This window comes from Chrysoperla carnea, chromosome 1 (assembly GCF_905475395.1).
Source record: "Chrysoperla carnea chromosome 1, inChrCarn1.1, whole genome shotgun sequence".
Classification (NCBI taxonomy): Eukaryota; Metazoa; Arthropoda; class Insecta; order Neuroptera; family Chrysopidae; genus Chrysoperla; species Chrysoperla carnea.
This window is the reverse complement of record NC_058337.1, coordinates 107,201,468-107,218,910: the sequence shown is the minus strand read 5'-3', so window position 1 is coordinate 107,218,910 and position 17,443 is coordinate 107,201,468. Positions and strand designations below refer to the sequence as shown.

Below are 17,443 nucleotides of genomic sequence, written 5' to 3'. Positions count from 1 at the left end.
TTAAAATAATTCAATTTTAATAATTATTTTTAAATTAAGCTTTCTATTAGAGAGATTATTTTCCTTTAAAAAAAATTAGTTTTTTGTGTTATTTAAACAAAGTGGTTTACATTAATATTCCACATATATAACACAAAAATAAAAATAAATTTTGCAAAGATAAAACATAAAATGTGTCACATTTTAAGATGATCTTAATAATGTAATATAATAAATATAAATATTATTTATATGTTTATAATCCAATTGAGATTATCAAAGGCTTTTCAAAAGATTTACATTTACAAGAAGTATAAGATCACATTCGTAATGGCTACCACTACCAGTGTATGATATATAAATATGATGATCATTCATAATAATAATAATATTATAATAATTATATTTTATTAAAATATGATTTATGATGTATGATATTTATAAGAGCAACACTTACGTTTCTACTGACAAAAAGAATTTCATCGTTATATTTAATATTATATTATGTACGTGTATGAAGTATGATGTATATTAGACTGGCTGATTTTTAAAAAGTTTCCAATCTTATATTCAAATGGAAAAAAATTCGTGGCACAGGAGCTGCAATAGCTAAGCGAATTCCCTCAGAGATTGAAAAAATAACACATTTTTCTTAAAATCGTATATTGTATTTTTTAAACTCATAGTCTCTGCTTGAGCTGAAACTTTGCAGGCAGGCTCGTGGTAACGTAGAAAGAAGAACACAAATTAAAAAACAAATAATAAAATAAAGGAGTATAATAAAAATTTGGTTTTTGTGTCTTAGTTTTTTATATGTTTTAGTTTCAAAATGAGCTTATGGGGCTTTTCGCGATTTTTCAGTTTCTATTCTGTTTTCAAAATATAAAGGTGAAAACTTTTTTAAAAATCAACTTGTATGCATTCATGGACGGCTGAAAACTTTTAGTTTCTATACTTTTGAATGATGTATGTGGCAATCTTTGATATTTTTTATTTTGCAAATATTTATCATATGCGTATCTCTAGAAAATGTGTATTTTATTCAAGTCTACGCAGACTGTCAATACAGGATTGAATACTCAAAATAAAGATACTTACAATTGCGAATTTCGAAATTTTTTGTAACCGTAGGCTCTGAGGTAAAACTTATTGCAGGAGCTAGCTCTCATGTTCATAGCTGAGTATTTTCTGAAAAAAAACATATTTTGTTATTTTATAATGAATAACGTCCTAATTGAAATTTGTCTCTATCTATTACCAAAAAGCACTTTTGAACTAGAGCTATTTTTTCCCGTTCTCGTTATGTTACATCTACAATAGTATAAGGCAAATTACATCAGGACACCATATTATGACCACTTTGGAACTGTTTTGATTATGACTTGATCGTGATATTATTTTATCTAATGCTAAAATAGGTTCCAAATTATAAGACCTACTGTTTTTCATGAAATGGCGGATCTTAAACAATTCGTACAATCTCTTTGGATTAGGGGCCTCTAGAATGAATGTCGATTTTATTATATTAGGATATGATGTAATTAGTGATAAAAGTTGAGTGTATGGTTAAACCTCACAAAAATTTTAATTTCGATGAAAATAAAAATCATACTATTAACAGAGTATTAGTATCGAGAAATTTACTTATTTTAATTACGATTTATATTGAACAATTAGCGAGGTACTGAAATTGCAACATTTTTTACTATTATTTGGTGGTATGACACCTGATAATGTCACGAAAAAGTTGAATTCAAGGCGGCTTAATTAAACTTTGTAATTCTTTTCCGAACTCTCGCAATTAGTATGTTGTATTTATGTTCATAAAACATCATTCTTATCATTCATTATTAAGTTACATACTCCCCCTAAGTGACAAAGTTCACGTAAATTTTTGCTAGAACTTTCTAAGCAGGTCATCATATTATGGTCGCTTTGAAAGTTCTTTTAATCATAATTTAAAATAAAGTGTATACACACTACTTATACGTTTAAGTGTTTATGTACAGGAGTAGTCCCGATGTATTGTCGTAGATATTGGACAAATGTGTAATATTTATGACATTGTAAGAATGTTTTCATGATTTTTGAATAAATAAATGAATTATGAAATTTCGTAAAAATCAAAATTTATGTACAAATATACTTATATTCTGATTTTTAGTCATAAAAGCACATTATTGTCTTATTATATGAAAATTAAATACGTTATTTTTAAGCAACCGCCTGTGGTTTTTAGCTCATATCAAAATAATCTGTGATGTGGTTGATTACTTTTCTACAAGATGATGCACGATGGATATTAAAAGTCGTCAAAGCAAATGGTTTTGTTGTAACAATATCTTCTCTGCTTGCTTTAATTAACCTCTATTTTCAATACACTACTCACTTCTTTCCAACGTTCATCTGCTTTGCTTGCTGCAACCTAATGCTATATAGTGTTGTCTGTGGCGGTTCTTTGGCTATGTTTCAAATCAGTTTTAATTTATTATCATAAAATATGTCATGGTATGTTTTTGTGTGTATACGTCAATTATACACACATAGAAATATCATATGAGGAAAATATATAATTAGTGTGTTCTAGCGTAGAACGTTAGTTTGTTATTTGAGAAAATTGAATGTTCATTAAAATATCTGGATGTTGGTTTTTTTTGTTGTTGTGTTTTCGTACTGCCTACATTCTTAAGAATTGTAAATGAAACATTTGGATTTAATTATTGAAACAATAATATTATTAAAGACGTTCTATATGAGACAATACAGACATTCTACGTGCAAAAAAATTGAAAATACTCAGACTAGACGAAAAGTTTTGTAAATATTTTTTACCTATAACTCTTGTTTATCAATTAATGTATATCAAACTGTCAATAGATTTTCGCGTAATCGTTTAACAGTTCTTAGCACCAAAGAAAAATTTATGCTCGACAGGTTTTTCATTCAAGAACATGAGGCCCACGATTGATAGTTCATTCTCCCTTATTTTCTTATTAGTCTTATTACTAGCGTACATTTTTTGCTAAAAATTCAAAATTTGTGGTGATACCTCCGAAAGTATTAAGTTATTTAAACAATCGTGCTTTTAATGGAAAGTTTGTTAGCTGTGGATGGAAAAACAAACATTCCAAGCTTCAACTAACTGCAATTAATTTCATGTTAGCTTTACTATCGGTGCAATCTTTTGAAGAATAAATAATTAATTCTGAAATATTAAAAGTCTTAAAGACTTCATCGGTTATTACACAAAAAGCTACCTGCTAATTTACACAACTATTTACTATTAAACTCACATAAGACTGTCTGCTTCATGTCTGCTTTCTTTCATAAAATTTTTTCTACTACATGACTATCTCCTCCAAAGCTTGTAGTGGTGTGCTCAAATTTCACATTTGTGTGAATAAGTGCCCGACCGAAGCTTCGGTTTTGAATTTGGCTATATTGGTCAAAAAACCACCCACGGCAAAACCTTTGGCTTTGGTCCGAAAACCATATGAAGCAATATAACAACTCCTAGAGATAATTTAAATTACCTTTCTATCTCAGTCAATACAAAAAACCTTCAATATTAATGTTTTAAAATAATTCATATTATTAATTGTAGCTTGTAGCCAATCTTGAATAAAACCTTCTTAAATCTTTAAAGACTCCTACGTCTACTTCGATCGAAGGTTTTAGTGATATCCGATTAATCGACTTTGTCTTCGTCCAAAAATCGCTCTACGATCGAACGCTAGTATGAATTCATTTCTCAATTAATTTCATGTCAGGTTTTACAAAAAATTCAAAAACATTCTTTCACAATTCTTCCCTAAATTCAAAGGGAATCCTTAATGAGCAAATAAAGTCTATAATGAATAATTGTAAATAATATTGCTTGGATATATGTAACTTTTGTGGGAATTTTACTATTATAAAACCATATAAATCCACACATTTTTTCAAGGATCAAAATCTCTCATATATTATAATCCCAACTTCCTTATATGTCATAAAATTAGTAATCGTAATCATTTATAAAATAATTTCAGAAAACTAAACCAAGAATTAAAAGAACAGACATTTAAAATCCAAACATCCACAACCACAGCTTTAAAAGCAAATAAAATTAATGTCTTTATCAAATACTGAATACAATGATAAATTAGTATTGCATTGTATTAAAGAAACAGTATTTGTTATAAAAAGTTTTTTTTATTTATTTCAAAGATGAATCTTAATATCGGTCCAGGGCCTGGTGTAGTATTTGTCTGTTTTCTTAGAACGTTTGACAATTTTTTAAATAAATATTTCCCGAAAAAAAATTTTATAAATGCAATTTCTACGTGCAACATGAAAATTGAAATGAACCTATTTACTTTTTCAGAAACTTTGTATTGGAATATAGAATTCGTTGTTGCGTTTACAAATTTAATTCACTAATACAGCCACTATTTAGAGAACAATATTTTTTCTCTTTCTGAGAAACCGAATTTTTACGATAGAACACCTTAAGGTAGTACTATCGGTAATAGACTTTGCATTCAGAATTTCATGAAACTTGGCATAGTTGTCCATTATTATATCATAATTAACCAGTTAAATTTTTAGGGGCTTTCAGAGAACTGAAAAAAATATATTTTAAAGATATTTTAACATTGATCCTTATGGAAAATCACAGATTTTATTTTATTTCACAAAACTGGACGTTCAGATTTTCAGTTCTCTGAAGGCTCCTAAAAATTTAGCTAGTTAATTATGATATAATAATGGACAACTATGCCAAGTTTCATTAAATTGTGAATGCAAAGTTTATTACCGATAGTACTACCTTAAGAAGATAATTGAAAAAAAAATTTCAAACATCATTTTGCCCCAATCCAGAAAAAAACGAAAACTTTGTGGCTCAAAACCTTAAAAATTGCAACTTTCAATGTTTCTGACAACATAACACTTTCTATGTTGAGCAAATGATAAAATTCTGATTTGAATATAGTTCTACAGTTTTTTATAAGGAAAATTTGTTAGGCACGACATCAAATTTTAAACCATTATAAAATAACTATCCGATTGTACATCCGGCCCCATCCTACTATTATCACAGTTCAGTTAGAGAATCTATTTTACCTTATAGGTAAAATTCTTCTTTTTTTTTGAAACCAGCATGTGATCAAAACATCTGACTTTGTGCTATGTATACCAAAAATGTATTACTTTTGTAGTTTTAAAAATATTTTATCTCCCCTTTCTGATATTAGAAATAATATACTTAAGTCGTTCTGACTAAGGTCTTCGTGTCGTCTGGTGGTATGAATGAAAGAATGGAATGATATCTCATTTTATTCAGTAACACAAATGTACATTATTTTTTGTTTATTAAGTTATTTATCATTTTCAAGGATTCACCAAAGAGAGTCATGTTTTTATGTACAGGATAAAATGTTTCTATTAAGTAGTAATCATTATATAAAATGACCTTGAAAGATTAATTTAGTTATGTTTAAGGTAATTTATGGATGATGAACTAAATTACTTTATTATCATTTTTTCATAAAATTTTAGACGAAATTATTTTTGGTGTTTCTCACATAAACTTTAATAACTAACTGCAATAAGAAACTATTATTTTGATTATACGAATTGGAATCGTTGAAATATGAGTCATCACTGTCAAAAACAAAGTTATTCACTATAATGGAGCTGTGGTTCATGTCAAAATTAAAGGTGTAAGCACAGCCTTCTTATGAAGCTTTAAATTCGAAAACTATCGACTGATAATACAAGAACGCAAAACTTACATAGTTACATTTGCTTTATGATTTTAAACATTTTCTTTCTTCGAAATTTTCTTCAATATACTAATTTGAAAAGAGGAAGCTCTTTCTTTTTTCATTGTTTTTTTAAATAAGGTCCTTAAAATTTTTTTCTAAATCCATTAAATATTAATGAAGCTTAAGATTTGAAGAATATTGTACACAAACTTTATTTTGCTAATGAATTTGAAATATTTTTGAAATATAGGACCTCATAATTCTTTAAAAAAACAATTTTATTTAACAATTTACAGTTGTGTTTTGGGTTTGAAATATAAACACGTAATTACTGCTCTTTCGACCAAATATCCTGGCCTATTTTTGAAATTACTCAACTAAAACATTTAAAATATTTATGTGCATTTTCCCATAGTCTTTGTTTTTTTTCAAATTGGATTACTCGAATCGATATTTTTGAATATTTTGCTTTCCAAACCTTTCTGATTTAGAGAGTTAAAATTTGACATGGAAATAGATTCATTCTTATGCTCCTTTTACATTCGAATTTTTTCTGTTAAACACCGAAATTCATTTTAAAAAGTCATTAACTTGTTCTCTTTTTAAAATAAAATATTAATCCTTTAAAATTAAGGGAAAATGCTTCAGCCAAGAAAATATTTCCGTTCTTTTTCTGTTTCCTTGCGAATATTAAATGTAATATTTTTTTAGTAAATTGTTTTCAGTCAAGAATATTAAAATTAATGGCGTCCCTATTGAAATTCAAATCTAATTTCATGAAGATGTGTGTTATATAATCGTGAAGTCATAACCAATCACTTAGAAATTAAATGAAGTATAAAAAACAATGCATACAATTTTTTTTCTTTTAATTTAATCTGTCGGAAACAATTAATCAAAGGTAATTTCGCTATACGCATTCTTGACTAATCAGATGGAAATCAATGCCAAAACAGAATGTTAAAAAAAACGAAACGTTATAACATTTCGTGATATGTTAAAAAAATTATTATTATTATTATTACGATATGATTAATCCTCCATGTTTTTTTTTTTTTGTTAATATAAAATTACATATTCCATTCCTTTTTATAATAAAAATTTTGAAATGTAGCCAAACAACCTTTTAAATATCTGGTAGATAAAGACACATGTAATGTATCGTTTCTGTATAAAAGTGAGAGAAACAGTTTTATTGAATATAACAACACAAAATATTAGACAAAAATATTATTATAACGTTGAGAAGTTCATTTCAGAAGTGTAATGATTTATTAGTTTAATGATAAAATAATGTGAGAACGATAAATTTAAATGCGAATTAAATAATGAAAATCTCTTTAATTATCTTGAAATTATATTTAAATTCTGAGTATATTTTTAGTTTTATTTTATAAAGGTGTATGGCTCTGAAAACCTGTTAAAAAACTTTCAACCTCGGCAGAAATTTTTGTAAAAGATTTGACTGAACGAGTATCTTTGGGTTGCTCATTTTTTTCTCAAGCACTTGAATTACATAAAATTAAACGATAGTCATAATGTTTGTTCCAATTGGTTTTCGTACAACTGTTCTTTTTAACCCCCCGACCTTAAAAAGGGGGTGTTATAAGTTTGACCGCTGTGTGTATATGTTTGTGTCTGTCTGTGCCATCGTAGCGCCTAAACGGATGAACCGATTTCGATTTTTTTTTGTTTTGTTTCATAGGTAATTTAATGGAGAGTGTTCTTACCTATGTTTTAAGTGCGAGTTTAGGGTACCCGAAAAAACTAAAAAATTTGCGATTAAAATTCAAAAATCTAAATCGATTAAGCTTGGAAAAGGCTCTAAGGAAAAAGATAATTTAATAGAGAGTGGTCTTAGATATGCTTCAAGTGCGAGTTTAGGATTCCGAACCCGAAAAATTTGTCGGGGTTTTTTTATTTTGTACATTTCACTTGTTAACACAAAATATCCCTTAAACGCACGTTAAACGAACGTTTAACGCATTATAAAACGTGTGATCTTAGTTTAGAATTCGAAACTTGATTGAGACAGAAAAGTTCATAATCTAAACTCACAATTATGAATGACTCAAGAGCAAAAAGTCACTTCACATTGACTGCAAATAGTGCGAACTTTTCCAAATGACGATAGGGATTGTAAAGTGTCATTCAATTTGGTCTAGCTTGAGGAAAAAAATTAACAGTCTAACATTTTTTTGTTGGCTAGGTCATTTTTGTCGAATGAATTCCGTGTTAGAACCTAGGTTAGGAAAACAATTGGCATTAAATATTCAAGTGGCAAAATGGGTCGTTATAAGGTACTGATTTTCTTGGGAAACATAAAAATTTTCTTTCAATCTAATATTTGAAAGTAGAAACCTTGCCCACAAAAAGCGGCCCACCAATTGCCCACCAGATGGTACCATGAATTGTCAAATAATATCTATATGTGGACTGAGAAAATGAAAACAAATTTTTCGATTTGCTATCCACACGATTCACTCGCAAATTTCTCCCTATTCTCGTCGATTCTAAGATGGTTTTGACATCTTTCGAACAAAAAAATGGAGCACCGAATGACGGTTTTACACTTATTATCTATTAACATTGTATCGATAAATGTTTCAAGTTTAAGATCGCTTTGCTCTACAAATTTTTTCGATTTAACGGTATATCTTTCATGAAACGAACTACATTATTTTACATTTTCTTTAAATGAATATTATATGTTTTCTCTATCATACTCATTAATCTTATAATAGATCCATCACACACACATGTAAAAATATGTTTATCTGATAAATAATTTATCTTATTCAATAATTTCTGACACTCTATGTTTTTCTAACTTACTACACATACAAAAAAAAAGTTTTTTTTCTTCTCCCTTTCTTCTTGTGTTGTAAAATGTAACTGAAGATGATTTTTTTTTTCGTTGTATCTTTTGAAGTTTTTTGGTTTTTGATAAATATTTGGAAATTAGTCAGTTTTTGTTTAGAATCCAAATACACAAAAAGAATAAAAATTTACACCTTATCTTATTTTGAAATAGACAACACAATGAATGAATATATGGTTGATTCGAAAATGATTATAATTTTTTGTTACTTTAATGTAATTAAAAAATGATGTTATCTTAAAAAAATAGATTTCTGTTAATAACGGTTATTTTTGGAAGATAACACGTGCGGTGATTATATGGTACTCAAATTTACGAAATCATTTAGCCAGAATTTGTAAAAGCAATAGAAGACATTCGCATGTGTCCATGACTTTGACCTACAATTATCGATAAACTTTAAGTGTATTTCCTTTCGATTAAATGCAATAATGGCATAATTTAAGTCGCTTTTCCTGCGAAAGCTGACTTTTTTCGAAAAAATGTTTCAAACAAAAGTTGAAATTTTTTATGAGGATCAACTTTTTTACATAAAGTGTCATTCGATCTCTTACCGTTTAGGATCTAAATTGGCTATTAAAGCAACCCGAAGAACTAGGTCCAATCTGATGTTAGAAAAGAAGAACTAGGTCCATTATGACGTCCCCCGTTCAAACTCTACAGTGTTTGTTTGTTATTTTTGTGATTGGCTAACTACCAAACAAGCTATTAGCCATTATAGATTAAAATGACCCACTCTGTATATCTTCTTTAACCAAGACATATTCTTGCTACTAGTACTTTTTTATCCCCGAACTAAAAAAAAGGGGGTGTTATAAGCTTGACCGCACTATGTTTATCTGTCTGTCTGTGGCATCGTAACGCTTAAACGGATGAACCGATTTTGATTTTTTTCCCGTTTGTAAGGTTATTTAATGGAGAGATTCTTAGCTTTGTTTTACGTGCGAGTTTACGGATTCGTACCCGAAAAAGCTAAAAAAACGCCGATGATCTTCAAATTTGGTTCAGTTTGGAAAAAGTTTTAAGGAAAAATGGAGAGCCTTCTTAGATATGTTCCAATTGCGAGTTTAAGGTTCCGAATGTGTACTTTCTCTCTATAGCTGAAACTGCTTACACCTACTCCTCAATAATCTAATCTTGTCATAATGGACAACCTTACAATTAGATGTGTCATAGATGATGCTGATTCACTTTTCCTAAGTTTTCTTATCAATGGGAACACTACTCGTGCTGTTATTCCACCTTTTAACAAAGGTGCGCCCATTTTGTGTACAAAGTCAAATACACCGTGAACTATTTTAAAAAAGATAAACAATATGCAATGCATACAGAAAAGGTAATTTAAAATTTAACAACTAACTTAATGGTACTATAAAAAAAAGGGCAACAAAACAACAAAAAACGTCTTCTTCATAATAAAGTAGTGCAGCAAGCAACTTTATAAATACTTTAATATAATATCTTGTAACTTTATAATGAAGGTGATCATTATATTTCATCTTTATATATGATAAATATAATTTATCCTTTTTTAATAGACAGGTTTTAATAATTTTTATTTCTTGTTTTGAGTGTGTGGCTGTAAGCTGAAAGTCTTATAGCTTAGTGTGCAACAACAACAACAGTATATGATTATTCATTTATTTGTAACACAAAGAAATTAATCATTATGATTGCAAACTAATCGAAAAATAAAAGACTTACTGGGCTCGATTCCTTTTGTTTTATAACATTTTGGCATGGTTGGTACCTGTCATTTTTGTATAGTTGGTATACATGCATATTCCTGGAAGGTTTTGAATATATTTTTATTAAAGAATAAAGACTCATTTATGTTTCTACTTTAGGTATTTAGAATGTGATTTGTTAAAATAGTCAAATTTTAAAACAATAAGTTGTCGTTGGTAAAATTTCAACTGTATGCCGCAGAATGGAATTCTCAAAACTGTCTCCGTATTTAGGGTCACATAGTAAATTATACCGAATGTTTTATACGTTGTGATATAGTATTTGATATCTTCGTTCACCCAATCCATTTTGAGATTTTATGAAAAAAAATCGAGAGGTGTGGTGGGACATCAGGTAGGAACTATATTCCTTTCGTACCTTGATACATCATAAACGTAGCGCTTACTTTTTTTATTTACGAGATATTTTTTATTTTTATTTTAGATTCTTAATACAATTTCCAGGCATTCGGTACACATACTGTTTATTTTCTTTTAAGATAATTTATACTAATTATTTTATTTAGAATACTTTTGCCAAAAACTAAAACACGACTCTAATGTCTGACTGCCCAAATCATAACAACTCTCTGAATTAATTTACATTAGCAGACAGATATATGTACTATGAAAAATACTTTTTTCTATGAGACATCGTTAGAGATGTCCTAGGTTAACAAATATTTTTTTTAAAGCACGCTGTTTAATGAATAGTTTTATTAAAATTTTTGAGGACACTGATGTCAAGTAGTCAAAATAGCGGTTATAAAAACCCTCAAATGTTTGATTAGAGAGTTCATTTATACATTTGAACGGTATTGCTGTAAATTACTATAGTTTCTTAATACTTATCTACTTCATTCAATTCCTACTGCTTGTGGTATGTATGGAAATATGATTTTCCAAACAGAGATCAATTTAGTTAGATTACCACGAATTTTTAGCTATTTCTTGTTTCACGATTTTAGTTTCTAGGTAAATCATAAACTATGGAAATAAGCGTTCAATATCCTAACTTTTTCAATGCTATATTGAGTTTTTGTGTAAATAAATTTTTTTCTTACTTTTAATTTGTGATAAATGAGTTTTGGGTGAAAAAAAACTGTCCATTATATGAAATGACTGAATGTAGTAGCATGGAAGGAGCTAAAAAAAAACATTGGCAAATACAATTATGGTAACAATTGAATCAATTAAGTACATTATCTGCCGACAACATCTCTCACAACTTTATAGTTTATTGTTTTCGTAAAAGTATTTGCACAAAGACACAATAAAAACTGTTTTGTGGATTGTGTGTAATTAGGTAATTTTATCGGCTTTACTTGTATTTAAAAATTTTTTTATATGCATTTTATAGTATTTGTCAAATAATATGAATCAAGGAGACTAGAAATATGTCTATCTAATATTATAAGGTAGTATGTTGAAGTCGATTTCAATGTTTCGATTTTCGTTAAAATTTGAAAATGTCAGAGAATTTTGATGACAATATCTGAAATAAATAGTAAAAATTGATAACCATGCAATTAAATATTTTATCTATATTTTTCATTACAAAAAACTTTGGATATATAGTCTCTATGGTAGTTGCAAGCTATGACCTCACCACGTGCTATTTTCTAACCTTTCACATCGAAAGCCTTCGTACTTTTTGATGTTATCCATAAATTGATTGTCCACGATGTTTTGACTCGATAACGAAGGTCGATTGAGGCAATAAAAAAAATTTTAAGACACAGCCCTATTGAGGATGAAACAGTTGCCCCTGCTATGGGAAGAATACTTGAAAACACGAATTTTAATACTATTCTTTTAAAAGTACGAGTAAAAGTACTTTCAGAGTGATCATGGACCTACAAAGTGTTAATTTTTTACTAGTATGATTATTTTTGAACATTAATACAACATGAAATTTTGAAGGTTCGGGCAAGAATTAAAAAATTTAATTTAAACTCATAACATAGTACGAGAGTCCCAACGTTTTCGTTAGATTATTTTAAGATGATTGAATTCAGATAGGGATGAACAGCGTCTCGTATCCAGAGCAGTTGTGTATTCACTGTAGTAAAGCAACCGAATTTCAGCCTGGCAAATTAAAATTGCATTCTTAAGTTATAAAGCTACAACAAATTAAAATTATAGGCACACACTAAAATGACTGAAATGTTTTAAAAATCAACAATTCTCACAGCTTTTTCAAGAATAACAACTAGTACCCGTAATAAACGCAATTACCCTCAGGAACCAGATGGAGTTCATCCCTACCGAATTCAAATAAGGAAATATATATAAAAATCCAGTCCACTCTTACAACAATAATGATGGTCTCTTGTAATACTTTTTTGCAAATCAATTTATTAAGAAAATACTTTAAAAATACAATAAAATGAGTGACAACACATCACATTTTATGTGACACAAATGACATTACGTATTGGGTGATGGAACACATAATTAATTGTCTCTTAGTTTTTTTATTTTTTGTTTTGTTTCTCATTCTCTCGTTTGTTTTTTCTTTGTTTTCCATTAAAGTACAAAATACATAGCACAAAAATGGTAAAAGATGTGTACAGATAGTTATAAATAAATGGTTATTATTGTTTTGCAAAAGTGAAGTGCTCAGAAGTGCACACACATATAAAAAGGAAAAAAGGAGAACATTGTCTTTGTGAAGATGGATCACACAAATATCTTATTATTGTGTCAAAATACACTGTTTGTTGATTTTAAGATTTATACACTTACATGTGAAGCGATAAGAATGCAATACAAGAAATATGTATAAAAGAGTAATTACTTTTAATATAAAAATTATACAAGGTATTCAAAAAGCTCAGAGCCTCTACTTGTTGCTCACTGACAAAATGCGAACTGCAAAATTGAGATTTTTCAATTGAATTATTAATCAAACTTCTTTAAATTCCATTGATTAAAACATAAACAATACATAACTAAACCCAAAAAATTCTCGGGAAAGTTCGCGTACAGTGTTTAAATCAATAAGAAATTATTTCCTAAACCAAGATCGCAGTAAAATATTTACAAAAACTATATGGTTAAATCTTTGATGACGTAGTGTCCCCGATGGTTTAATTATACACAAGCTTTTAAACACCGGGTAGATTTTTTAATTTATAACGAGTTGTATTTAATGAAAAATTTATTGACTATAATTTTTGTAACTAATTTGATATTTATTGATAGGAATTTTTCAAAAGACTTTTTTATTTTTCAATTCATAAAAATGTTGGAAATACCTTGTTAAAAGGTGCAAGTTTTTTTACAATTGACCAAATAACTTGGAAATAGCTTATCAAATGAACTTTTCGTACACATTTTAAAGACCATAAGTGTCCAATCTTTAGAACTAATGTTCTATCCGTTTTTTAACATTATTTGGATATCAATTCAATGATATTCTTTCTTCCTACTGCAAGAAAAAATCGTATTTTTATAAGAATAATAATTTCATAAGAACTATTGTTAATTTACGGTAACTTATTTTCTTTAAACCTTGCAAAATTTCTGAGAGTCTTTGAAAAAATTTTATTGTGACTTCAAAATATGTTTAGGAGCAATTTCTCAAAATTTTGAACATTATTCAATTTTTAGTTATAATGTTACTTTTTTTCTGTAGCTTTTTAACAATCTTAACAGATTGCTACACTTGTAATTAGATAATTTTAAAATATATGCAATAGTTTGTCAACATTTATCTCGATTTTTATTTCTTTGCGATTCCACCGATTTCAAAGTAGTTTATTGTTGAATGAATTCTTAGCAAATTGAGAAATTGGCACTTGCATCAATAATCAATATTATGGCATTTTTATTCAACTGTCAAGAAAACTTTCTGAAAAAACTCTTTCCATTCTCTTCAAAAACCGCAAAATTCCACGCTAATATAATCAACTATCATGATTATTTTAAACGGCAAAACTAATTTGTAAAAAATCTTGTCGAATTAATTATCGAACCCTAATCGATTGTATTTAAAAATTCATTATTTAAAGAACAATATTATAAACAACTTTTGACTGATTCTTAAACTCATTTTTAATAAAACAATGAATAATTCATACCCCTTTTTTAAAAAAAAGCCCTAAAACATCAATATACGTAGGTACTACACAATATTGGCTACAATAGCATAATGGTTGCAGTTTGTGGCTCATTTGTAAAACTCTTTAAGATGATACCACACTACGGCACAGGTCGCATTTATAATCAAAAAAATTTATGAAGCCGCCACATAACTTCCTTGTTTGCTTAATCAAAATCGATTCAGGGTAATGGTACGAGAGTTATTTTTTGTTATAGTTTGAAAATAAGGTGGTTGAATTTCGGATATTTTTTGCCTTGACGTTAGGTAGGAATGATGTGCGGATCCCACTTGTGGTTGCGTTAACTATCGTTCTATGGATGCTAGTAGAGTAGCCAAACTTCAGCTTTGCAAATTAAAATTATGTTCTTTAGTCAACAGAAAAACTATCATAGCAATTAAAATATTGATAAAGGTTTATTCATAAATTACGCGACGCAATTATTAATAACATTAATAATATTATAATATTAATAAAATTAGACAAATGACGTACGGAAGTAACAGTAATTTACTTCGCGATTTTCATTTTTAAAATCAAGGTTTAAACTCCCGCTGCTTGCGCCTGATCACATTTTGTAATATCTTGTAGACCCCTCCACATCCCTTAAGGTGTGACGTAATTTATGGATGGCCCCTAAAGGAATATGAAAAATGATTTTAAAATTTGATGTCTTAAACTAATTTTAAAACTCATTTTCACAGTAAACGCTACTGCTCTCAGGTGCACACTTTTTTTGCAGTCTAATTAATTATTTTACCTGGTACAAGGGAGTAATAACAGCAAGCAAAACACAGTCTGTTTGTCGGATAATTATTTGTATTTATTCATGATAGCTAAGGGGAACATAAATTAGTAGGTTTCTATAAGTAACCTTGTGACGCCAATCATGATAAGTTTGGTGTATATAGTTTGGTTTTTTTGTTTTTTTGGTTTGGGTTTCTTCATCATCATTGTGTTGTGCTGAGCTGAGCTGCATCCTTTTTAAAAACACATTCTTTGTTATTTCTTTCATGCTGCAAGCTAAAAACTACAAAACATTGCTATACGTCCAAACGTTATAAGATATAAATTATATATTAATATAGTTGTCCTTTGTGTAGTCAGTTCATTTATACATGTGAAATTTACAAAATTTAAAAAACCCCCGACAAATACGATTTAATTCTTGTAACCCGATTTTCTGGAAACTTAGCTATAAAATTTTCTCAATCAAGTCGGTTCGACCTTTTAGGGGCTACGATGCCACTGAGAAACACATAGACGCACAGATAAACACTTTAAACTTATAACACTCCTTCTTAAATCAACTATCAACTCCAAAGTGATGGTCAATTACATCAGAGGAGATGAAAAGGATACTTAGGGAGCTATTATTTTTTGGGACCAATTTTTGAAAATATTTTATTTAAAATTGAATTAGTTGAGTAGACTTTGTTCTTTTGAATGTATGTATGAATGTAATGAAATCTTACAAAGTTATTTTCCTTGACTTATAAATGTTCGGTTGACTTGAAAATTTGCACTCATATTAAAAACCGGTGACACCATAATAATTTGATAATTTTATCCTAATATCCTGACCAGGATCAACATAATAAACGATAATCATATCTGTATAATCATATAATTTTGAAATGTGAATAGTATTCTCAATTATAAGATGGCGTAGTGGCTATGATGTTCACTCTTGTTGCGTAAGATCATGAGATCGAAACTTACCAAGCGAAATGATTTCTTTTTATTTTTCTTTGCTATCCAAAGGTTACACAATATTTAACTTAAGGAGACTAAAAATAAGAAAATAAGTTGTAGTTTTAAAATACTAAAAAAATTGAAAATAATTTTAATTGTAATGAAAAACTGAAAGCGTGGTGTTGGTGATATTTGTAAAATAAGCTTAATTAAATAATGAATGAACACTCCACGCTTTTAATTTTACTTTACAATTAAAATTATTATCCATTTTGTGGTGCAATAAAGTGTGTTCAATTTTAGTATGTTAAAATACAAATTGCGATGTGATTTGTATCACTAGCTCGTGTACACCAAGGTGAACTTTAATAATGGATTTATAAATGGTCAATAAATCATATGTCGAATGTATCTTATTGTTGCATTTCGTTATGTTGTTTTAATTTTTGTCTTGTTCCAAAGCCATTTCTTTTTTTCCATCATTTTCTAGTTTTGGAAGTTAAAAACAATACACAATATTAACAATATATAAATATGCATTATGAAAGACCCAACCAAATGAATAAAAAACCAGGCACCTATTTCGCGCCATATTTAAAATTAAAATTAGGGACAACTTACTTTTTTAAAAACAATTAACATTACCAACTTTGTAGAACTAAAAATTTCTTATAATATTTGTTTCTATTGTTTCAGAAAGAAAACGTGGACGTCAGACCTACACGCGTTACCAGACATTGGAGTTGGAAAAAGAATTTCATTTTAATCGGTATTTAACACGACGAAGACGTATCGAAATAGCACATGCGTTATGTCTAACAGAGCGACAAATTAAAATATGGTTTCAAAATCGTCGTATGAAATGGAAAAAGGAAAATAAAACGAAAGGTGAAGGTGGTTCGGAAGGGGGTGGTGATGATATTAGTCCACAAGGCTCACCACAATGAGAATCTATTTCTATCTCTGTTTAATTCTTAATAATAACCAATATGTACCTAAAAACAAAAAAAAAAAAACCGAATATAATATTTCAGTCAAAATAATAATTTTGTTTTTATATAATTAGATAATTTTACACTTGGTTACCGAAATTTATTTCAGGTTATGTAATTTAAAAAAAAAATGTTTTCAAAAAAAACCAAGTGTAAAATTTGTCATAATTTTTTATGTTTATTTTTTGTTTTTTAAACTTATTTTTTACCACACGAAACAACCATTTCAACCTCTCAAAAAAAACGAAGCATTGTTTTATTATTTTACAAAAAAAAAAATCATGCAAAAATGAAAAAAAAAAAAAATTTAAAA

At 28.3% G+C, this 17,443-nt stretch overlaps 1 protein-coding gene across 3 annotated transcripts in view; it reads left to right on the top strand.

The window, feature by feature from the left end:
• Positions 1–17,144, top strand: part of LOC123302400 (homeotic protein antennapedia-like) — a 45,356-nt gene extending 28,212 nt beyond the window's left edge. For 2 of the 3 annotated variants that reach the window (XM_044885343.1, XM_044885335.1), the window contains one exon: positions 16,835–17,144. In XM_044885343.1, the coding sequence (XP_044741278.1) occupies positions 16,835–17,085 (251 nt within the window). In that variant the 3' untranslated portion in view covers positions 17,086–17,144. Of the gene's footprint in view, positions 1–16,828 lie in introns of all 3 variants that reach the window. The other variant, XM_044885327.1, reaches the window with a different exon arrangement.
• The last annotated feature ends 299 nt before the right edge of the window (positions 17,145–17,443 follow it).